Raw genomic sequence first — 25,753 nt, 5'->3', positions numbered from 1 at the left:
TATTCGGTGCCCTTGCATATATATATATATATATATATATATATATATATATATATATATATATATATAGAGTATAATTTTATGTAAAAAATTCTGTACCTTATATTAGGTTTATTAATTTTTTTGCTCTCTTATATTTCTTCTCTTCCTTGAATATCTTCCCGATAGTCTCATTTAAAAGTAGATTAAAATACAAAAACTATATAATATAATTCATGATGATGCAATGAAATATCTTAACTACTGTATATATCGTAATATTCTTTGCACCACATTAATCTAATTAAATCCTATTCCTTTCACAAAGAGATAACAATATATCCCATATTATAAACTATGATCTTCATAATAATTTAAGAGAATATCAAAGGTGTATATACATTAAGGTATATATATATATATATATATATATATACATATATATATATATATATATATATATATATATATGTATATATATATACGTATCGTTGAAATTAATTACTGAAATACAGTAGGACACGATTATACAATGTTATCGTATACAAATGATATATACGTAAATGTAGATATATTGCCAATCTTCGTCAATATAAAACAATCTATCATTCCTATCGGATTTAATTAATTACCTGTAAATTTTATTGATACTGAATTTTAACATTCCTTCGAGGGAATTTCCGAGTTTCAATCGACCGATTAAATTCAACGAGTCACAATTGTGTTTCTTTCTTCTTGTTTTTTTTTTTCTTTTTTTTTTTTCTTTATCCTCGCATATATTATATGTAAAGATAATAAAACATAATTATAGAATTAGAGAAATATATTTTAAATATGAGGATCGTCGAATTAGTCCAAGGTTCAAAATGATCACGAAATTGCCAATGAATATCAAGATCAAGAATTAAGATAAGTAAGAGGGATTGGTGTGAGGAAGGGGAGGAGGAAGAGGAAGAAGGAATAGAATAATGTAAAGTTAGAAGATGGAGAGGCTGGGATAGGGTTGAATAAATAAAATAATCTATTCCGATCTCTCTGAATAACTACCAACACATATGAGAAAATCGATAATCAAAGTTATCTACGCGAATACTTTTGTACAATATATATATCCTATTTTGCAACAGTCGAATGACACACCGAAGATAAAGTTGTGCACGTACAAGTTGGTAAAGAAGCGGTAAGGGGGAGGAGGTAAGAGGGACTCGTAATCAGCTAAGTCTATCATAAATGCCGGAGTCGCTGCAAAAGAAGCAGTTTAGCGTAGGTAGCCGCTTTGGTTGTCTTATTATTCAATGCCGGTGTCATCATCCGTAGTGTAAGATTAAAAAAGTAGACAACTAAGTGTGTGTTAGATCGATAACGTGTTTCTTAAGGATTTATAATTTATATACATTATTACGAGAGTTATGAGATTCTTCGTACTTTCTACCTTCATATTAGTCGGTTATTTATCCACGTGCTTGCAGTTAGTGCAAGCGCATCGTAACGATAATGCTGGTGAGTGTGATCCTTGATCGTGAACTTCGTTTTCATCGATACATTTGAAAAGAAAAACATTACAAAAGAAAAAAAAATATATATATATTATATAATTATAATAATAATAATAATAATAATAATAATAATAATTAATAAATAAATAATCGTTAAATATTTCTTCAAGTTTTTCGACATATTTAAAGTATATAATTTAAAGTAAGGAATATATGTAGATATGTTAGATATACATATAGATATACATGTATATCGATCGAAAGTCATCATCATTTGAAGGACGCTCACCAATAAGTGAAAAAATTTGATGGAAAGCTATTATTATTATCGTTCTCATTGGAGTTTCACATTATAGTTTCGGTATCATGTTATTAAAGTAGGAATATATGTATGTACATATGTATGTATATATGTATGTATGTATGTATGTATGTATGTATGTATGTATGTATGTATGTATGTATGTATGTAAACGTATATTGATCGGGAGTCATCGATCATCCATTAGATAAGTGAAAAAATTCGATCAAGAGAGAGAGAGAGAGAGAGAGAGAGAGAGCAATCATTTTATTATCGTTCTCATTGGAATTTGTAGTTTCTTCAAACGGCGACATATATATCACACGGGAAAATCCTATCAGAAGATATACCTTATTTTCTTTTTCTTTTTTTTTTCTTTTTTCAACTTACTCGCTTCGCTAATAAGATCTCATTTGAGCGAATACCTTTAAGGAAGTCAAAGACGAATTTTCAAAAAAATGCGTCGTTTCTTTTCTTTTCCCCAATTGTAAGGATAATTTTACATTCGACGCACTACGTTCGAAGAGAAGAAAAAAACAAAGAGTTAATAATATTGCGAACAAAAGAACGCGGAGAAAAAGACGTTTTCCCGAATACACACATCCAGACTTTGTGATTTTCAATCATTATTTCACGCGGTACATACGTGGAAAAAATATTATTATTGCAAAAGACGAAAAATTGGACAAACTTAGAACATCCTAACGAAGAACTTTTCCGTGCTTATACGTGTGTGTGTGTGTGTGTGTGTGTGTGTGTGTTTAGGATTATAACGTATCAATGCATTATTCAGATATGGCGAATAGCTTAGCGTTTTGATCAGTATCTCCATCGTCTTCGTATTTTATTAACAAGCTCTTTTCGATTGAACGATCTACGTCAAATTATAAAAAAAATACACGATATCATTTATTTTTAATTACATATAGTACAATAATTACACTGAAAGAAGTTATATAAATAAATCAATAAGTAAATTCAAGCATAAGAAAAAAACTTTTATTGTCGCATTAATTGAAGTATTAGTAGTAGAAAAATAATAATAACCTTTATATTAAACTCGAAGAGTTTTTTCTTAGAAATAATGATATTTATATATTGTAATATTGTACTAACATATACTGACTAAACAAACTAACCAATAACATAAATTATTTCGACGAAAACGTAATTTATTATAATGATAAATGAACATTAACTCTAAACTAACAATATGTAAAACCACAAATTCCATTCTTTTGTTGCTATTAAACATTCTTATATGTACTTACGTATTCTTGACGTCGATAAGAATTAATCCGAAGAAACGGTTGTATGTAACAAGAAGTATATATATATACATATATACACGTGTATGTGTGTATGTGCGTATTACGAATTATAACTCATCAAATACATTACTGGTCGTTTTAGAACTGGTGATCAAGGAAATCGAGGAAAGTCAGAAGAATTGTACGCCTCGATCGATCAATGACTTCCCAGAGGACATCTTTACGCCAAAACAACGTGAAAAGGGGGCGGCTCTGTTACACGCATTCTTTGGCTTTTATTGCTTTTTATTGACCGCTTTTGTCTGCAACGATTATCTCTTACCAGCACTCGATTGCATCTGTTCCGGATTGAATATCTCAGCTGATGTTGCTGGTGCCACATTTCTCGCTACCGCCAGCTGTTTTCCAGAATTATTCGTCAGTATCGTTGGTACCTTCTTAACTGAATCTGACCTTGGCGTTGGTACCGTAGTTGGTAGTGCGGTATTTAATACTTTTGCTACTACAGCCTGCGGAGCACTTTCAGCTATAAAAGTAAGTAGTAATCCAGATTTTCTTTATGTTTCTTTCTTTTTTTTTTTTTTTCATCTTTTGTATGTATGCGTATGCGTATATTTTTGTTTTTGTTTTTGTTTTTGTTTTTGTCATGGTCAATTCGATTTATCTCTATCTAACGAGCCTACATAATAAGAAGATAACATTAATAGTATTTTAGCGAAATAATTATATCCTGTGAGTCGACTGAACTTCCAAACCGGTTAGACAAACTTCTTCCTTATTCATTTCCTTCGATTCTGTTTGCTCATTATATACTGCGATTATTATCCTTCGATCAATATGTATACGATGAGATGATCGATTTTTCATGTTCGTTCAACGACAGAAAATAAAAGCTATGATAAGATTTCCCCGTTTAAAGATTTATAACGATAAATGGGGGATTTTTTATGTGTAATTTAGAATAATCATAAATCGATGAAAATCTTACGAATCATTATTTATCATAAAAGAATCTTTATTGTGTACTTCAAATTGTTTCTTTTATATGTGGAGCTTTATTTTTTCTTTCTCTTTTTTCTCTTTTTCTCTTTCTCTTCGCATTGAAATCTATGAAGGTCATGTATATGCTTTATTTTATATGACAGTAAAGGACCATTATTATAATCTTAAAATATTAAAAAAAATGCATTTTAGAATGTGTCTTTTAAATAGTTGACCTCTATTTATCATCTAATTAGCATTGCTTTTGTAGTATATTAAGATAAGAGGTAATGCTGGCAACTAAAGTATATAATATATGCAACTATATAAGTAGATAACTATTGATGTATATGATATCTATATATTCGAGCATATATGTACATAGAAATGTACATATACAAAAGTTATATAATTATATTCGCATATAATCTAATAAAATATATTGTGTGCATTATCGATAATAAATATATATATAATAAATATGGAAATATATATATATATATATTTCCATATTTATTATATATATATATTTATTATATATATATTTATTATATATATATATTTATTATATATATATATTTATTATATATATATATTTATTATATATATATATATTTTCATATATATATTTTCAGCCAGACTTTATGACATAACTTCCACGGATAAAATTATACAATATTAATTCGTATTCGTAATTAATTCTTTTTTCCTTCTTCTTTCTTTATTATTCGCGATTAAAAACTAAAGAAAAAAATAAATTGATAAAATTTCGATTATTTGAGATATCGTATTGTCTTTCAACGGTCAATATTTTCGATAAGTGAATCCAATATCTCTTCATGAGATGGAATATAGTATTATTAATAAAATAAGTATCTGCTTCTTCGTCGTCGTATCGCCATCTAATCGAACTCAAAATTTAATCGATCTGACAATATCTCAAAGAAAAAATAATTTTGCTGAAAACATTGCGTCGTTGATATCAAGCGCGAGTATTATTTAAAATTTCAATAATCGATTCATTACAGAAAAAAAAAGAAAAAAGAAAAAAGGAAGAGAAATCTAATATAGCTGCGCATCTTTATGATTAGAACCATCAAACTAGTTGTAATTAAGCAAAGATACGTAAATACATATACTCATAGATACATACCTCCTTCCTTGTTGACTGTGTAATTTTTAAAATGACGATGACGATATATGTACATATGTTGTACAATTTATACGATTTATATGTTAATGTAAGAAATAAAAAGAGAGAGAAAAAAGAAAATAAAATTCGGATTAGTTAATAGAAAGAAAAGAGAGAGAGAGAGAGAGAGAGAGAGAGAGAGAGAGAGAGGACATGGGATTAGAAATATTCAAGTTCTTTCTATTTTAGTCAAAATCTTTCTTTATTGCATACGAACGGATTCGAAAGAATGTGGTGTCGATAAAGTTTAAACGGCGCTAGTGGATAATCGATATTCAATTATCGTAGGTAAATCTTATTTTATCATATCTCTCACAACTACGTGTTAGAAGAGAGCCGTGCTAAGATAATCATCGACGCGACCACGAGACGACAATGGTCGACATCGTGCGTGTTACGTTATTATTATTGCTCCGAGACATTTTCATGATAATAAATCCGACGAAACGAATTCGTGACTTTAACGTCTAACGATCCGAGCGTTATATCTCTAACAAGATAGGACGACGAGGAGGAGGAGCGCGGCGATAGGTAATATTATTTAAAAACCGGGAAGCGATTTTTTTCTTCTTTTCATTTTGTTATTATTGTTATTTGTTTTTTTCTTTTTCTCTTTCTTTCTTTCTTTGTTATTACTAATTTTTTATTTCTTTCTCCGTCTCAAAACGATCATTCTCACTGACACGCGGCGTGACATTCGTGAGGGACATGCAAAGCGCATATAATTTTTTTATCATCGTGGCACGAAATACAGTATATATCTTTTGTTTTCTTTTTTTTTTTGTTATTTTTTCTTTTGTTTCTTTTCTTTTTTGTTCTTTGATTTTGTTTCTGTTTTCTTTTTCGATTATTATCAACGATAATACTCTACGAAAATCACATCGGTCGGATCGATCGCACCTCAAAAGAACTCGATTTTACGTTAAATTGCTTGTGATCCTTATCGATTTCTTTTTTACAAGTCACATGTATGTACATATACATATACATATACATATACATATACATATACGTATACATATGCATATTCATATGCATATCATATACATATGCATATATATATTTATATGTTTGTATGTGTATTATCAGAATCCCACAATTAAGTTTTTTCTTTGCAAATATTTAATAGGGTATACAGCTAGAATGGCAAATACTGTCGCGCGATTGCATAATCTACGTGATATCCGTTGGTTCGTTGGTATTGGTTATGTGGGACGGCCTGATCACCTGGTACGAAGCAACGATCTTCATGATATTGTTCGTTGGTTATTTGGTCCTTCTGTTCTGCGGCGAAGGGATCACACGTTGGTATAAGAAGATCAAACATCTTTGTTGGAACGGTACCGAGTTTTCGGAAGAAAGTGGTAAGTTTCACACTTGTATTGATTTTATCTCTTTCTATCTCTCTTTCTCTCTCTCTTTTGTTCTTTTTCATTATTATTATTATTTACTATTATTATTATTATTTATTATTAATATTATTATTAATATTATTATTATTAATGTTATTATTATTAATATTATTATTATTATTATTATTATTATTATTATTATTATTATTATTATTATTATTATTATTATTATTATTGTTATTATTATTGAATTTGTTTTCGTCTATCTATTGTCGGAAACATGGCGGGAAATAAGAAAATTCCTCGTGGCATAATTAATTTTCTTATTATTAGTGACTTCGAAGCCGACGACCGATCCTATGGTGCACGGTATGTACAAGCCATACGTTCACGGTGAACTAATTGCCGAATATAGGAAAAAGAGTATCACGAAGATGGCCGAAATTAAGTCGACCAATAAGAATTTCGAAGAACCATCGGAGAATAAAGAGGAATTGGTCGATTATGTCGAACCCGGTAAAGTTTTGGACGATGATATTTAATTGTAGCTCTTTCAAACTTTGTTGAAAAAAGTTTTGTCATCTCCTTGTCTATTTCCTTTCAATATTTTCAATATTTTCAATATTTCTCTTCTTTCAGATACACCGTTCGTTTTACCAAAGTGTAATTTGGTAATGAAGTTATGGTTTTACTTTACCTGGCCTTTAAAGATCTTACTATTTGTCACCGTACCAGATACCAGATACAAAAGATTTCGTTCGTGGTATCTTTTAACTTTCTTCATTTGTACCATGTGGATCGTAGTGTCATCTTACATGGTATCTTGGATGATGACAGTCGTCGGAGACACCATGGGAATCCCTGATTCCGTTATGGGAATAACGTTTCTATCGGCTGGTGGTAACATGCCCGAACTTGTCTCGATCGTTATTCTTTCCAGGCAAGGTAAGTAACAAGAACGATTAAATTTTCTTTTTTTTTCTTCTTCTTTTTTGCCTGTATTAACTTTATATCTTACTTCTTTTTTTACTTTTATCTCACTCGCATGATCATCTTGCTTGACAAATCATAATAAATATTAACAATCGGATTATCAATCGTTCGGTAATCGTTCTATCTTCTTCATTCTAATCTTTTTTTTTCTTTTTTATACTTTCAAGGTAACGGTGACATGGCTATGAGCAATACATTGGGTGCTAATACTCTTGATATTCTTTTGTGTTTGGGTCTACCATGGCTGATAAAAACTTTAATGTCGGGTAAAGACGTCGAAATCGTATCCGGTGCTCTCTCTTATAGTGTTCTATCTATAATTATTTGCGTTATATGCTTCTACTCTATCACAGCTTTTTATAATTTTAAGCTGAACAAAAAGGTTGGCGCCGTTTGTCTCGTAATGTACGCAATATTTCTTATATTCGCGATATCGGTTGAATTGAACGTATTCTTTCACGTTAATTGGCCAATGTGCGATCGATAGTCAAAGATCGAGTTTATCGACGATTGTCGTTATGTTCTCGAATATGTTGTGATACAGAAATACACACGAAGTCGAAGTGAAAGTAAGAAAGTGAGAAAGATAGAGAGAGAAAGAGAGAGAGAGAGAGAGAGAGAAAGAGAGAAAGACAGACAGACAGAGAGAGAGAAATATAACGAGATAATTATTTATATGTATAATGTGTACGTGTGTGTGCATTTGATTGAAATGAATGATAACAAATAATACTCATGTCGGGTAGACTTGAAAGGGTGCAACTAAATTCGTAGATTTTTAAAAATCGAAATAATATAATTTGAATTTAAAAGAAACGGGAGGAACAAATAAGAAACTAAAGAGAAATTAAAAAAAAAAATGAAGAAATAAAAGAAAAAAGAAAAAGGCATCGCATGTACGATCGCAAGATTTAATTCGAATTTTTCTTTGCATTGCGAACAATATTAATAATACGTTTAAAAAAAAATTTTAATCGACAAGCTCGAAATATACAATAATATCGAAACTGAATGTATCGTGACTAACGAAATGGGTTTTTTTTTGTTTAAAGGAAATCGTTTGATCTTCGTTCGTTGATCTTTTTTTCCAACAGAACGATAAAAAATTTTTCTCTGTACCTATCGATCTTCGTCGATGATGAACAAATATATCTGTTCATCATATATCTGTAGGATAAATTCAAGCGGGTAAAATTGTATTTTTTTTATTTTTAATATTAGTTTCTTTAGTATTTTAAATTTTAGATTTAACAAATAAATAAATAAATAAATAACTAAATAAATAAATATATACAAAATATAAAAGAGAAAAAGAAAGTGAGAGAGTGAGAGAGATAGAGAGAAAGCAAGTATAAGATGCCGAAATAAAATCAAATTGTTAATTAAATCAACCAAATGATTTTATCATTATGAAGGATAATAAATATGCCCGACTCGGTTTTTATGATAATAATCAGTATCTTTATTAATTATTTCGTAAACGATGGCAACGATGGGAGGAAGAGATATCTTGATGTGGTCATAAATGAAAGAGAAAGAGAGAGAGAGAGAGAAAGAGAGAGAGAGAGAGAGAGAGAGAAAGGTGAGGTGGCAAGAGGGAAAAATAAGAAAATATTTTAATATTCGATATACGTATGTAAGTATATACGTAAATATATGTATGCGGTAGGTATAAATCTTTGTTCCTAAAGAGTAGTGATATATATATATATATATATATATATATATATATATATATATGTAAGTAACTAGTTATATCGAATTTAGAAAATTATGTACGTATGTATGTATGTATGTATATGTTATTAAATTTTTATAGGAAGGGGATAATTGATCGATTAATGCAAGAACGAGATAACGAGGATTATTATGAAAGCATGATTTTATAATGTCAGAAAAAAAAGAATGATAGAAAGATAAAGAGAGAGAGAGAGAGAGAGAGAGAGAGAGAGAAAGAATGAAAGAGAAAGAGAGAAATAGAAAGAAAGAGAGATAATGAAATAGAGAATAGCAAAACATGCGAAACTTCGAGAAGTCAATAAAATTTTATAAGAAATTTCTTCATGTCTATTCGACGAACTTCTCTTTTTTTTTTGTTTCCTGTAAAATTCTTCTTTACTTTTTGTTCTTTCTTTTTTCTTTTTTAGCTTTTTCTCCCTCCCCCTCCTTTCATTATTTCGCTATATTATTCTCATGTTCGATGGAACAGTTCGTCGAATGAGTGTTAAATATAAAATAGAGGAATATCGACGTGTAAATAACAGATATTATATATATATACATATATATGTAAGTATATAACAGTGTAATGATGATACTTTAAAGATAAAGCGATATTATCACACGTGTCGTGTTTGTTGGCTTCTTTTTCTTTTTTTTTCTTTTTTTTTTTTTTTTTAGCAATATCATTTAAACAACGTGTATGTATACGCGCGTGTGTGTATATATACATATATACATCCTTACATATATATATATATATATATATATTATTATATATATAAATATATAATATTTATACATTATACATTATACATATATATATATATATATATATATATATATATATACATATATAATATATTATGAATGAAAATTCTTAACGCACAAAACTATCACGAGTTTTTTTTAAGTATGACTCTCATTTATCAGAGCCATCAGCGGACAAGGCAGGCAAGATATACATATATGTATTTATATAATGCCTTTCTCTTCAAAGGCAAAAATATATTAAATATATTAACAAGCTTATCTCCTCCTCCTCCTCCTTTTTTTTTGTCTTTTTATAAGACTTCAAAACGGGATCGTTCGTCTCTAATTATTTTTTTCCTTTTTTCCACTTTTCTTTTCTTTTTTCTTTTTTTTTAATTCTCTTTCTTTCGTAATTCGCATGCGCATTTATTATTTGCTACTTCTAGAGAATCGTCGTAAGAGAAACTTAGCCGTGCTCAAAGATCTAATTTTTTAATCTAATTAATAGAAATCGGATGAAAATAACGCGGCATCGTTAATTATTGTTCGTTACCCTTCCCTTCCTTATTCTCATTACTCATTAATTTTTTCTTTCCCCTTTCTTCTTAGATAATAGATTTTCTGTTTATTTTCTATCGTTTTACAAACTAGACTCTTCCTACTTCTCTCTTCTCTTCATTTTTCTTCTCGTCCTCTTCAATGCCGTCCTATCTTTTGTCGATAAAAGCTAGGAAAAATCTGAGTTATCGAAAGCGCATTCTTTATTTCTTTTAACTTAATAATTCTCAGATCTCTTGTTGTCCTTGTTTACTACGTATGCAAGAGCTAATTACGTACGTAAGTATTGAATGATGAACGAGACTTAACTTGGTCCTAAGTATTTTTTATAACTTGAACGATCTTTTTTTTCTCCTTATATTTTTCTACTTATTTCACCTCTTTTGTCTTTCATTTTCAACTTTTCATTTTCGACGCTAAAAAATAAAAAGAGCGTCTCCTAATTTTCTCTTATTTCTCACATTTTATTTTTATACTCTCTGTCTTTTCGTTTCTCTCTCTCTCTCTCTCTCTCTCTCTCTCTCTCACTCTTTCTCTCTCTTTTTCTCTCTCTCTTACTCTCGATCACAATTTTTAACGCAAATTTCTTTCACAAAATATCCTCCCAGTTATACATACATGTATTTACGTAAGTATGTATGTATGTATGTATATATAGATATATCATTTCGAACGAGCGCACGCATTAATAATTTTATTTATTTTATTTTATTTTATTTTTTTTTTATTATATATATATATATATATATATATATATATATATTTATATATCTAATCATGTCAAAACGCAATCTTAAAATCCTCCCTTTGGAATCTTTTAACTCGATTAATAGGAATATTCTCGATTTATATAGGAAACTATGTGGTAGTTAATTAGCGTTTATCATCAAAGTTATGTTTTGTGGCATCGAAATGGTAAGAAGACATAGTCTTTCTTTTTTTTCCATTCTTTTTTCTCTTTCTTTTCGGTTTTCTTTTTCTTTTTTACTTTTTTGTTATTTGCTTTTTCTTTTCCTTTCTTTTTTTTTTTGGACGATCGAAATAATTAATCCGATCCGTTTAAAAATCTATGCTATATTCCAAAAGTTAGTCACAATGTTTGCGACTATAATTAATCTCATTCTCCTGATTTCTTCTTACTCGCACTTTGACAAATAATTTATTCACTTATTTCATTTATTTCATTCTTATTTAATCGCTAAACATATTAATCTGTTATTTTCTTTTTCTTGCTTTTTTTCAATCGAATATTATACGCATTCTGATGAAAAAAGTGATAATAATAATAATAATAATAATAATAATAATAATAATAATAATAATAATAATAATAATAATATAATAATAATAATAATAATAATAATAATATAATAATAATAATAATAATAATAATAATAATAATAATAATAATAATAATAATAATAACAACAACAATTCTTACAACAATAATATTATAGTACTAATAATAACAAATAAAAATCATAATCGTAACAATAATTATTATTATTCCGTGAATAGAAATTATACTCTCTACGTGTAAATCGTCTTCATATTTTTTTCTAATTCTTTCCGTGGTCATTAAAAACTAAGCGAACGCCCCAATATTCTTTTGTTGTACGCGACAAGACGGAATATTTTCATCGATCATTGATGATTAGAAAAATATTAGAAAATAAAGCGGCAGTAGCAACAGCAGTAGTATCATCATTCTTTCATCATCATATCATCTTTATCGATCATCACCATTATCATCATTATCAGCAGCAGCAACAATAATAGTAGCAACAGCAGCAGCGACAGTAGTAGTGTAGTAGTAGAGTAGTAGTAATAGTAGCAGCAAGTAGTAGTAGAGTAGTAGTAACAATAGCAGCAAGTAGAGTAGTAGTAACAATAGCAGCAAGTAGAGTAGTAGTAACAATAGCAGCAAGTAGAGTAGTAATAATAGTAGCAGCAAGTAGAGTAGTAGTAGTAATAATAGCAGCAAGGAGTAGTAGAATAGTTTAGTTGTCGCTCGAACGCGAAATATTGTGTTCTCTCTTTTATCTTTTGTGCTCTCGTGCTCATTTAACGCGAAAGAAAGAAAGAGATGGACGATATTGACAAGTTAAAAATTACAAGGATGGAAAAACACAATCACACTACCGCCATCGTACGTACACGCTTTGATCGACGAACACAACGGCCTTTTTTATATCTTTGTTTTTTAGCTCTACAAAACTTACTCTAAAGATAGAGACAGAACAGAGAGAAAAAGAGAGAGAGAGAGAGAGAGAGAAACGTATTGTTTGGCCGCACTTTGTGAGTCGCGGCTTCATGTAACAATGAACGCTTTCTACTTTGTTTTTTCTTCTTCTTTTTCTTTTTCTTCTGTTTTTTTTATCTTCTGACGAAAAATTCATAATCATGCCAACGTTTGAAACGCCATCAGTTTCTTCTTTCTATTTCTTTCTTTCTCCCTCCTTCCCTTTCTCTCTCTCTCTTTCTCTTTCTTTTTCTCTCTTAGTTTCTTTTTCGTCGTGTATTATTCTTCTTTCTTGTTTCATCCTTCTGACGATTTTTCTCTTGCTAAAACTCTCTCAATTAATGTACAAAAGAGAGAAACAAAGAGAGTGGCAATATCCACTCAGAAAGTAAATGTTGTGTATGTGTGTGTGTAAGAAAGAGAGAGAGAGAGATCGAGAGAGAGAGAGAGAGAGAGAAGAACATACTCAGTTTTGTTGCTTCTTGAGTCTGTCATGTAATAACAAACGTTTTCTATTTATTCATTCTTCTTTTTCATCTTCTTTTTCCTTTTCTTTTCTTTTCTCCTCTTTTTTCCTTTAATATTCCGACGAAAAATCCAAAATTCGTGTCAACGACATTGTAACGTGTTACTAAATTTCTTCTTTCTCTTTTTCTTCTCTCTTCTTTCTTCTCCCTACCTCTTTCTATCTGTCTGTCTGTCTTTCTCTCTCTCTCTCTCTCTCTCTCTCTCTCTCTCTATCTCTTTTTGTCTCTCTCTCTTTCATTATTTATTCATGGTTCGTATTTTCTTTTTTCTTCCTTTCTAGTCTTCTTTTTCCTTTAATTTTTCTCTTTGCCAAAACTTTGAATAAATGTACGAAAGAGAGAAAGAAAGAGAGAGAGAGAGAGAGAGAGAGAGAGAGAGAGAGATCTTTCTCGGCAAATTGAAGGTATTGTCATCACCTCGTTTTACGAATACATCCAACGGACGATATTTACACCGGAACGACAAAATTCCAAATCCATTTTTTCTTGTAGTTTCTTTCTTCTTCCCTTCTTTCTCTGATCGTGTCATCCTTTCTTTCTCTTCATCATTTTCCTCTCTGAAATTCTTTTTCTTCTATTTATTCTCATATCCGGTGTAATCTCGTCGAAACGCAAGGATATTATTATTATTATTATTGTTATTATTATTAATATTATTATTATTATTATTATTATTATTATTATTATTATTATTATTATTATTATTATTATTATTATTATTATTATTATTACTATTATTATTATTTGTTAATGTGTACAAGTCGATGCGTCGTACGTGCGTGCGTATGGGTGTACATGTCATGTGTGTGTGTGTGTGTGTGTGTGTATGTCTCTCACTCATCCGTATGTGTTCATTGTATCTCGCAGAAGGACAACTTGTTGTTCACCTCCTTTGTTTGTTCCTGGTCTTGGCTGTTACCACCCTCGCTCTTCGGGCTTCCTCCCTCGTCTAAAGAGCCCCCACCACTGCCGGGGGGGCAAATCGATTGTCATCTAAGTGCCAGAGTCGACACCATCGGTGGCCGGGACGGTTTGTTATCGAGTATCCTTTCTATCTCACTCATTACGGTCGCGTTTAGCTTTGGGATTAACTGAAATTGAAGATAACTGTATTAATAAATTTAATTTTATATATATATATATATTAATTATTTATAAATATATATATGTATATCAATCCATGGCCCATTTTATTATATTCATTATAAACGTTTATGAAACATGAGTTTCGTATATTAAGTAAAACAAAAGAAATAATTAGTTAACGAAGATAGTTTGATAATGTAATATGCGCCATGAATATAAAGCATGTAATAATAATAATAATAATAATAATAATAATAATAATAATAATAATAATAATAATAATAATAATAATAATAATAATAATAATAATAATAATAATAATAATAATAATAATAATAATAATATTAATATTAATAATTATTATTATTATTAATTAAAAAATGTTTCTTTAGTTTTTAATCGCATATCCAAAAAAATTTTCTCGAGGCTAAATATTACATATTATTCAATATAATAAAACTTTAAATACTATTCACGAAACTTTGCCAACATATACTACAAATAAAAATAAGAAAAGAGAGAGAGAGAATGTTATATAAAACATAGGATGTTTAACAAATGTTTTGTTAAAATGTTATAACAAATGTACAAAATGGCCGATCTGATATTTCTTCTCCTTTAAGGAAAATATTCCTTTATGAAATATTTTTCTATATTTTCTCTCAAAGAGGAAGATATACTTTTATGACAGACAAAAGAGTATTTCCATTAAAAAATGTCGTTAATGAGAAATGCGTGTTATAGTATTCATAATTCGAAAATAATCGCTTCATCTTAATATATGTACAGCGTAAATACCAAATATTATTGATTTCAACAAAAACCAACGAACAAATCAATGATCTTGGAATAAGTCGAGTAAATGTTAAAATTTATGTAAACGTATCAAATAAATATAGACAATGTATTCTTATGATGTATCGACGAAACGTCAATTCGTGTCATTTCATATTTTTTTTATAATTTCTTAATAAAACACATTAAGTGTTATGTATTTATTTTATAATTTCAATTTGTTTATTTTTTTAATTCGTTTGTCTTATAATTTTTTTTTTGTTAACTTTGTGTATAAAATATGCTAATTTTGTGGGAAAAAAAAACTGAGAAACTCTTCAAAGGGTGATGTCAAATGTTCCAACATAAACTGTTATTTTATATTTTGAAATCGATTACTTAAAATGAATAAAGGCCTAGATAGAATAGAATAAGATAAAAGTCAACTCCACAAAATGTTTATACGTATATAACTTCTATACTAAAAAAATAAAGCCAATACAAAAATTTAGTTTCACGATATTTTCTAGTTAGAAAATCTAGTTTCGTAATACAGAAATCCCCGGAAACAAAATACGTCGAATATTTAGTTTTCGTTTGGACAGTAAACTAAACTAGAATATATATATATATATATATATATATATATATATATATATATATATATATTCAAGAGAAAATTAAAGAAATAAAAACTTATAGAAAAACTGTGAACTTGCTCTGATAAATAATAACTCCAAACTGAATATAAACAGTAAAATCTGCAAAAGTATTATCAAATTCATATAGACTTATGGAATACAAATTGTAAAATCTCATAAAAAAAAATTAGAAAATCTACAATCGTTTATTTTAAGAATTACTATACCAAAATCTTAAATGCATTCTGATATGTAAAAAACAATGACATAAGGAAAAATTAAATAACCCATAATGGAAGAGGAAATCAAAAGATTTTCCATAGCACATTAATAGACGATTAAAGACCATAACAACCAACTTGCTAAGAACTATTACTATTCAAATTTACCCAGAAGGTTTTAAAAGAAAACCTACTTATACCTAAGATAGTTACTATGTTCTTATATCTAATAGTTATATACTATAGATACTTGTATCTATATTATATAGTTACATATATAGTTATATACTTATATGTAATAATTGTTATTTATATCTAATAATTGTTAAATATCGATATAACAAAAACTTATTCTTACGATTATCAATCAATGTTTCGAAATACGCATGCTACCATTATGATATTATCATAAAACAAATTTTAGTATACAATTAGGAACATTTGAAGGAATTTATATGAAAAAAAAAAAAAGAAAAACAAAAATTTTCTACTCGAATGACTGATTGATATCATTTTTCAAATGGCTTTACTTGTTATTTACACGATAAAAAGTAACGAAATGTTATTAAAAAATACAGAATTGATTGAAATATAATAGCATCATGCTTCCTTGCGAGTCGGAAACGATCCATCACATCGCGTGACCCATTAATTGCCCATGATAATAAACTGATAATATTCTAAAACATTTCATGACCTTATTTCATTCTCATGTAAAATAATTAAAAAGACCTAAACGGAAAGTTCAATGAGGGCCACCACCGGTGACCTAAAACGTACTATATTATATAGTTAACTTATAGAGCTATAATTTATGTAGCTTTTATACGTGTGCATACGTAACTTTTATATGTGTGTGTATAAATAAAATAAAAAGTTGTTCTTGAAAAAATTATTGGATTTGATAATAATCCTGATGGTTAATTTTCGTTGTGACACTCTGTATATATGTGTACGAGGTGTATTCATATTATTGATAGAAGCAGGCGTAGGTAGGGAGGAAGGGAGCCAGGGAGGGGATGATTCTACGTATAAAAATATGTCGAGAAAAAAGGTAAGATTTTTTCGCTTGAGTTTCGATTTTTTTTTCACTATTCTTCAAAATATACTTTCGTTTTCGTTATACTCTATAAGGTTTACATTTTGTTTTCAATGGTACAATTATTATTTCTTTTATATTTAGTCTGTTTTCATCAGTTAAACTGTGAACGTTAATAAGGACATCGCTTCGAACAAATTCTTCAATAACGTAATTAATGTTAATGATATTAATAATGTTAATAACGTTAATAACGTTGATAATTATCCGTCCATTGATATTTCTTATTCATTATTATATTACAATGTTTAAATTCAGATATAATTCGTTGTACATATTTTATTTACACATACTTTAGAGAATTTTCAAATATGATTATCTCGAAAATGAAAAAAATGTCATTTCATTTCTTTTTCGACTTATTTTTACATATTAAATTAATACTATCTATCCGTTATACTATCGGTTATTATCTATTGGTTATACTATCTATCCGGATATATCCTCTCTCTCTCTCTCTCTCTCTCTCTCTCTCTCTCTCTCTCTCTCTCTCTATCTATTGGTTATACTATCTATCCGGATATATCCTCTCTCTCTCTCTCTCTCTCTCTTTATGTGTGTGTGTGTGTGTGTGTAAACGATAAATATGATACGTAAAATCATAATAGGTGTAGCTATATTAATTATAATTTATTTTTCATGTTGATCAAACCACAAGACTGGTTTACCTGTAAACTCTGAAGGCTCTCGTACAGCTGATCTATATTTGACGCACCGAGGAGAAGGCACTGAACACTTTCATTCTTGAGGGACCATGCAATGGCCAACTGTCCAAAGGAACATCCGAGCCTTTCGGCAAGAGCACATACATCCCGTAATTTATCCGAATATTTTCGTGTTTCCTCGTCCGCCGATTTGTCCTTCCAAGCATATTCCTACGATAGTGAAAATAGATATACATATGTATATGTATATATATATATATATATATATATATGTACATAAACATTTGTATATTTTTATTTATACGATCATTCCATGAACATCTAAACTCGATCCTACATAATATAAGATCGAGACATTTAACGATTAAACGCACCTCCTTATACAAAGACTGCGTTTCATCTTCCGTCCAACTGAAGGAAGAATACTTATTCTGAAAGTAAATTCACATTCTCTGAATCGATCGAAGTAGAATAAGAAGAATAATAAAAAAGAGGAAATAGAAGGAAAAGGAGTAAAAGGACTAGAAGGAGACTAAAGGACTATTTTAAGGAGTTAGTTACTAACGGTCGATATAAAGAGCTCGAGTTTACCTTGTAAGAGGATCTCGAAAGGAAGGACACTCCGCAATCTTCCGGCTTGGATGAAACCATTCCGATGGTGACCGTGGACCATGCCATTAAACCGACACCTTAAAAGAGATAAAAGAAGAAAGAAAAAAAAAAAGAAAAAAGATATATATATATATACATATATACCTACATAGATAAGTCTTGTCTCTCTTAGATTAAGGATCTACGATAAGAAGAATGTTTACATATATACATACATACACATATGTATGTATGTATGTATGTATTTTTGATAGATAAAAAAATTTTCCTTTACCGATTTTATTGTACAACTCCGGCATATATAGTTCAGGTTTCTCTCTGTAGAAAAGATGATACTCGGCTTGTTCGACGATCGGTGTAACGCAATTGAACTGTCGACAATTCGTATAGGCCTCCATGATCTCAACAGGAGACCATCGTGACGTACCCCAGTACATTACCCAACCTTTGCTTATCACGTAATTCATGGCGCGTACTATCTCTGAAAAGAGATCGAATAAACAGATATGAGAGATATTGATGTATCTCAATTACAATTGTCGTCGTCATCATTGTCGTCGTTTATGAGTTTCTCTTTGATAAATATAACGGGAATGAGACAAAATGTTATCCTAATATGTCAATTGGAAAATTTTTTATTTCTCTCTTTCTCTTTTTCTCATATCTCATATCTCATATATATATATATATATATATATATATATATATATATATATATATATATGTCTTTATCTTTTTTATATCTCTCGAAATAACAAAGGAATTTTGAAAATCCTTAACGAGTAATTTCGTAAAGAGAATCAAGGAGAAGAGTGGTTAAACAACATGTGCCGGCAGAAATTCTCACTGACAGACTATTTATATCTTTACCTCGTATTCGTATTTATATCTCACATTTACAGCGCATTCGAGCGTAATTTTACGATCGTCTATATAGAGAGAGACTTCATCTCTTCACTTTCTCTCTCTCTCTCTCTCTCTCTCTCTCTCTCTCTCATTCTCACTCTCACTCACTCTCACTCTCTTTCAAGAGAGCATTCTGCGAATTTACGAGTTCTTAATACGGTATAGGCATATATATATATATATATATATGCGTACAAACACGCACACACACACACACACATAAGTATGTATTTTTTTTTTAATTTGTACGTGTCCCATTACAAAAAGTAATAGCATAAAGTAATTGCAAAAAGTTCTTCGATAAAAATCTAAATCCTTTATACATACGTACATGGGTAATCGAATATTATTATAGAGTTAAGTCAATTTCTAGGAAATACAGAGAAAGAGAGTGTGTGTGTGTGTGAGAGAGGGAGAGAGAGAGAGAGAGAAAGAGTGAAAGAGGAGAAGAGAAAGAGAAAACGAGTCCAGGTGGAATCGATAGTGCATAGAACGTTTGTCTTGAAGCTTACCTTCCATTGGGCACATTGGATCGACTTTGTGAATCATGACGATATCGATGTAGGACAGCTGCAGTCTGACCAAGGACGCTTGCACAGATTCGATAATATGCTTACGCGACAATCCTCGTCCCTCTGTCCTGTCGAAAATTATTTATTCTTTATCATAACGATTTTTTCATTCATGATCGAAAATTATGTTATAAACATTACATGTTTATAAGATGCACATTGTTGAACATAAAAATACTTTTTACGATCAAATTAAAAGATAGATAGAGAGAGAGAGAGAGAGAGAGAGGGAGAGAGAAAGAAAAAGATATCTATGTGATCGTAATTTTTTTCTTTTGTTTTTTTCGTTTATAAAAATCCCAACATGAAATTTTATAAAATTCCTATTATTTAAAACTTAAATAAACACAGATAGAGAAATAACGTGAGGAGAAAAGAGGAAAAGTTAAATAAAAGTAAAAATATATATATGTTCTATGTGTGAAAGGAAGAGAGAGAGAGAGAGAGAGAGAAAGTGTGAGAGAAAGAGAAAGAGAAACGTAAAGTTTCTACACATCGATCGCATTTGTCGCCGCCGCGACCTCCTTTTGTCGTGTTCTTTTCTCTCATATATACATACATATTTCGTACCTTTTGTCGAGAGAGAGAGATGGAGAGAGAGAGAAAGAAAGAGAAAGAAAGAGAGAGAGAGTATATGTGTTCATATATTGAAGCGAACCCTTGGCGAGGTCGACGTGAAATGTTTTAAACTGGACAGTCCGCGGGACAACAATAAGCTTCACAAAGCTTTTCAAAGTATACGTGGGAGAAAGAGAAAAAGAGAGAGAAATAGATAAACAGCAGAGAAAGAGAAAGACAGACGGGGATAGATAAGACGCATATAGAAAGAAAGAGAAATGAGAGACACTCGTAACATTTATAGTCTATTTTTCTCTCTCTCTTTCTCTCTTTTTCTATCTATTTCTCTTTTTATTCACATTCGAAGAACAAAATGCAAGAATTGTCGATGATTTAACGCGTCATATTCTGCTATTCGATTTGACATACATACGTGTGCGGTTAACGCGTGCGACCTGACATTCGGTCGTACTACTTTCCACTCTAAGCTGTACGATCGAACGCGTTTACACCACTGGAATGCATTCTCCTATGTATCGAGGAGAACGAGGAGAACATATTTATGTATATATGTATGTATATATCTGTGTATCTATGTATATACATTTGGACTATCCTGTTATGTTAGGCGAGAATGATTGTTATATACATATCTTATGACCTACGTGATCACTTGAATGATACTTTGCTTTGATATAATAAATTATTCTAATTATCGTAAACGTTAATTCTTATAATTATAAATTCTTGTAAGAATTAACGTTTACTCTTAATAATTAAACGTTAATTCTTAATAATTGTATAGACAAATAATTTATATCGTTGTTATTTTCTATATCGATCGAATTCTTAATTCATGAATATATGAATTTGAGAAATTCAAGCGCATTTAATCATTTTTGTTTTTTTTTCTTTTTCCTTTTTTAAAAAAAATCAGAAAGTGATAAAGTTGATAAATAACATAACAATGTTAATAATATGTAATGTCGTATTCCATGTTAATTCATTCGTTTGATTTTTTAATTTTATTTCATTTTTCATCTTTCTCTTATATCCGTTTTGTTCTTCTTTCTTCTTACGTCAAAGATTTCACGAAACGCTCGACCATATGAGAAACGACTTTCATCTAGGACATGAACGAATATTGTGCCAAAGAGTATTATGTAGAAAAACAAGATAGGACGATTTTGCGGAGAATTAATAAAATATTTTTATTAAATTCTTTCTCCTTTTTTCTTTTCTTTATAAGACATTTTTAGTTATTCAATGATATACATAATTTCTTCTTTTTTTTTTTCGAATTCTCAACATTTATATGAATATTATCGATTCCTATAAGATGTGTGAAAAACTTAAGAAAACTTTTAGAAAAAAATAAAATAAAATATATAAGAAATTTCGAAAGTGCTTTAAATATTGTAATCGCAGAACCGTAATATGGGGAGAGTTCTTTCTCCTGAATAAAGCTTTCCACTTACGACAGGATCAAAACGAATTTTCAACACTGTCCCGACGAAAAGCGTGCCCTAATTAAAATCGACACCTTCATAGTACTCTTCGCGTTCTCGCATACACATAGACATTGTTCTTTCTCTCTTTCTCTTTCTCTCTCTCTCTCTTTCTCTCTCTCTCTCTCGTTTTTTCTCTTACCGTACGTTTCCAAAGTCAATTACGAAGTAACTTTTAAGCGAGCGTGCAACAGCTTTCGTAGGGTATCCCTTTCTCTCAATTTAATTACTGTATCGTTTAAAAGTCTACGTTCGAGATAACGAGGAAGTTTTCAAACATTGAGCTCAAAAGCTCGACTGATTTTTGCTTTCCAATAAAATCCACAAAAAATTAAAGACACACATACGCACACACATATATATATACATATATATATATATATATATATATAGAGAGAGAGAGAGAGTGTACCGAGGAGTGATACAATTGAGCAGAAGGTTTGGTGATACTTTGTGAAAAAAAAAAATTAAGTAGAATGTAATTTTTGAGAAATCGTCACTTCGTTTTCTACACAAAAAAAAATTTTTTTTTAACCTATTCGATACTTTAATTTATTGTAAGGTTCGACTTGACAGAATTGATTCGTTGTTCGCAAACACATGCAAAGTTAATTATTGTCTATTTCCTCTGATTGCTACTATCGTACTGTTGTGTATTAATTTGTTTTATTACGTATTTCTTTCGAATAATTTCATAATTTCGAATAATCATTCAAGAATGATTATGTATTAGTTTTTTTACAAAAATTAATTTTTATTAGCGTAGAAATTGTTAAAAATTTCAATTATCCTATATTTATTTCATAGAAAATCGTGTTCTTTTAATTAAATTATTATGCGTTTTTTTTTAATGTATTGTGATAATTTTTTTATTTTTTCAAATGCCAAAAATATGTTTTAAAAATAGTTTTTCTTGAAAATGAAGTTTCGATTTATTTTTTGTACTCTTTGCTTCGTTGTATCACTCTTGTTGAAATATTTTGTATATATGTGTGTATATATATATATATATATATATATATATTATATACATTATGTATATATATATACAAATTATATACATTATATATATATATATATATACATATATATATAAAAGAAAGAAAAAAACATACAAACATACAAACGTGCATAAATAATGTTAGAAAATTTGCCTTACTTCGTGTTCCAATATATTTTCGTCGTAACGACGTAGCTCGAACGATTCCAAGCACGGCGCAATAAAATCCGACCGAATTGTATTTCCGCACGATGGCCGCTGTGGGCTTCGCTCAAGTCGAACACATTGATGCCGCTGTCGTATGCGAGAGCAACGACAGCTTCGGCGGTTTCCTCGTTGCCGCATCCCCCTACACCAAAGGTTGTCCAAGTACCTGGTATACAATGAATATGTTAATAATAAAATAGAAATAAAAGAAACAGTATCAAGAATTAACAGGGAACATCGGATGGTACAATATTGTTTTTATTCGGACTATGTATATAAAATTTTTATGTGAATTTTTATTTTTATTTGATTGTGAATTTTTCTTCTTTTTCTTCTTTTTTTCTTTTTTTTTTTTTTTAATGTATCAAATGGAATAACGCGATTGAGTATTTAGTTAGTCCTTTCACGTTTTCATTGAATTTCCATTAGAATTTCGAACGACCATTTTTTATGCTTTTAGAAAAAACATCTCGTAACAATGTATTTGTCTAATCCTATTAGAATTCTACCGATGATGATAGTAACAGTGTCAAATTGTTATCGTTCGATAAAAAAAATTTTTGAAATGAGACATCGTCGTTCTCTCTCTATATATCTATATATCTATTTCGTTATCTCCTCCTCCGCTCTTCTCTCTCTCTATCTCTCTCTCTCTCTGTTTCTCTCTCTCTCCATTAATTACGTCCCGATATCGCGCTAATTAAGGCCACGAGCATTTCTTTCCCATCGTTTCACAGAGAGAGACAAAAACGCATCGTTATCTCGGTCCCGTAGACCGTCACGCGTACCAAAAACCCAATCTCTTGATGTAAAAATAAATAACTGAATATATTTCGTGTTCAAATAGATACATAGATAGACAGGAAAGTGTATGTAAAATGAAAGCTCGATGGAGCTTTGTGTTCCAGTTTGCTAGACGATATGTTGAAAAGAACGCGAACAACGAAGAGGTGAGAATTTTATTCGATAATTCTATCATAATCAAACGAAGTCAAAGCTAGTACATAACTATTCGATTTTTGCAATACGTTCGTTCTCACATTTCTTTTTTTCTTTTTTATTCAATTAACTAACATTCGTTGTTACTCGACATTTTAATCTTTTCGGAATATATTGAACGAGAGAAAAGAAGAATACGAGAAAGAGAGAAAGAGAGAGAGACAAAATAAACAGGCTGATAAGATTAAGGAGAGAGCCCAAAAAAATAAACATTAACAATAAAAAAAAGAAAAAAAAATATAAAGAAAAAAGATTGAAAGATATAATGGAGTATCGTACCTAAGCCAACATTGGAAACACGTAGACCACTTTTCCCCAAGTTGCGATACCGAATACCTGGCGAAGGATGCTGTAAACGTTGCGCTTGTGCAGCAATGCAGCTAGTCAGTAGCTGCTCTTTCGTTCCTGCTGTGTTGCTGCAGTGCACGCCTGTCTCTGCACCACCGCCACCGCCGTTGAACTCTTCCATGCAATCCAAGCTGGCTATGGGTGCGCGACACCTGCGATAAACACAGACAAGAACACATGCGAATGTGATTTTTTTATTCAGTGTAAATCTATAAGTAATAGGTAGATAGATAGATAGAGAGAGAGAGAGGAAGAGAGAGAGAGAGAGAGAGATGTATTTTTTCGAAGGTATAGTAAGTTACACGTATTCACATATATACATACATACATACATACATACATACATACATACATACATACATACATACATACATACGTACATATAGATAGATATTTTGATCAAGAGGAGAGACATGATTTTCATTTTTCAAGAATACAAAGAAACTTTTAAATCTCTCCCACAGGTTTATTTCGGGCTTCCTCATTTTCATCCATTGGGAACGTTAAAAATGCATGCCTAAAAACCAAGGCCGAAGAAATTGATGAACGGCAAAGGCATCGATTCTCGTCGTTTTTTATTTACGACAAAAGTTATAAGAAAGTAGAAGAAGAACAAGAAGAAGAAGAAGAAGAAGAAGAAAAATAAGAAAAATAAAAAGAAGAAAACAACAACGAAAATAACATCAACAACATCAATAACGTTGTAATGCAACGATGAGAAGCTCGAGCGACGTGCAAGCAACTTTCTATTGGTACTGTTTGAAAGGAATAATAAAAAATAGATAAACTAATGATTGTCGCGTATTACAGGCACACCATTACCATTGAAGATGCAATAATCTATATACATATATATGCGCAATCAGCCATTTCTTTCGAATTCGATAAATTCATTTCTTCATTTTTATTTTCGTTTTTTTTTTTTTCTTTTTACATTAACATAAACGAAGTGTTTCGAATGTTTATCCGAACAACAAATTAAATTAATTAAATTGCACGACAAAATGGCTTTTCTTTTTTTTTTCTTTTCCTTTCTTTTAATTTGTTTGTTTTTATTTTCATGAAAATGTTTGAATAAAAACGTTTAAAATTTGTTATGATTTTTACAAGAACAAGAATAACCAATATATATTTAATATACATATATTAATTACTTCTCATATATATTAAAGACAAATTTATATTACTCTTTT

The 25,753-nt window shown here is 29.8% G+C and overlaps 2 protein-coding genes across 3 annotated transcripts in view; one reads left to right on the top strand and one right to left on the bottom strand.

Annotated features, from left to right (window-relative positions):
• Positions 1-1,248: 1,248 nt before the first annotated feature.
• LOC118448454 (sodium/potassium/calcium exchanger 4) lies at positions 1,249-8,451 on the top strand. The gene is made up of 6 exons (XM_035881733.2): positions 1,249-1,479; positions 3,190-3,581; positions 6,350-6,584; positions 6,906-7,088; positions 7,212-7,517; positions 7,733-8,451. The coding sequence occupies exons 1-6, from the start codon at positions 1,389-1,391 to the stop codon at positions 8,050-8,052; spliced, it is 1,527 nt and encodes a 508-aa protein (XP_035737626.2). The 5' UTR covers positions 1,249-1,388; the 3' UTR covers positions 8,053-8,451.
• Positions 3,418-25,753, bottom strand: part of Hk (potassium voltage-gated channel subfamily A regulatory beta subunit hyperkinetic) — a 24,673-nt gene continuing 2,337 nt past the window's right edge. Inside the window, exons 2-10 of one of the 2 annotated variants that reach the window (XR_014982247.1) lie at positions 24,492-24,712; positions 23,166-23,379; positions 19,881-20,008; positions 18,737-18,943; positions 18,442-18,539; positions 18,225-18,281; positions 17,854-18,060; positions 14,252-14,455; positions 3,418-3,573 (exon numbers count right to left, since the gene is read on the bottom strand). Coding sequence is in view for 1 of the 2 variants with exons in the window: in XM_035881737.2 (XP_035737630.1) it covers positions 14,354-14,455; positions 17,854-18,060; positions 18,225-18,281; positions 18,442-18,539; positions 18,737-18,943; positions 19,881-20,008; positions 23,166-23,379; positions 24,492-24,712 (1,234 nt within the window). In the remaining variant the exon portion in view is untranslated. Of the gene's footprint in view, positions 3,574-13,365; positions 14,456-17,853; positions 18,061-18,224; positions 18,282-18,441; positions 18,540-18,736; positions 18,944-19,880; positions 20,009-23,165; positions 23,380-24,491; positions 24,713-25,753 lie in introns of those variants that run through there. The other variant, XM_035881737.2, reaches the window with a different exon arrangement.

This window comes from Vespa mandarinia, chromosome 5 (assembly GCF_050613455.1).
Source record: "Vespa mandarinia isolate Hongniang chromosome 5, ASM5061345v1, whole genome shotgun sequence".
NCBI classification, from domain to species: Eukaryota; Metazoa; Arthropoda; class Insecta; order Hymenoptera; family Vespidae; genus Vespa; species Vespa mandarinia.
This window is presented reverse-complemented; position numbering and strand designations above follow the sequence as displayed.

Coding starts and splice junctions, on each gene's coding strand:
- LOC118448454 (XM_035881733.2), top strand. CDS start 1,389: ATGAGATTCTTCGTACTTTCTACCTTCATATTAGTCGGTTATTTATCC. Junction 3,582..6,349: donor GAGCACTTTCAGCTATAAAA/GTAAGTAGTAAT, acceptor AATATTTAATAG/GGTATACAGCTAGAATGGCA. Junction 6,585..6,905: donor CGAGTTTTCGGAAGAAAGTG/GTAAGTTTCACA, acceptor TCTTATTATTAG/TGACTTCGAAGCCGACGACC.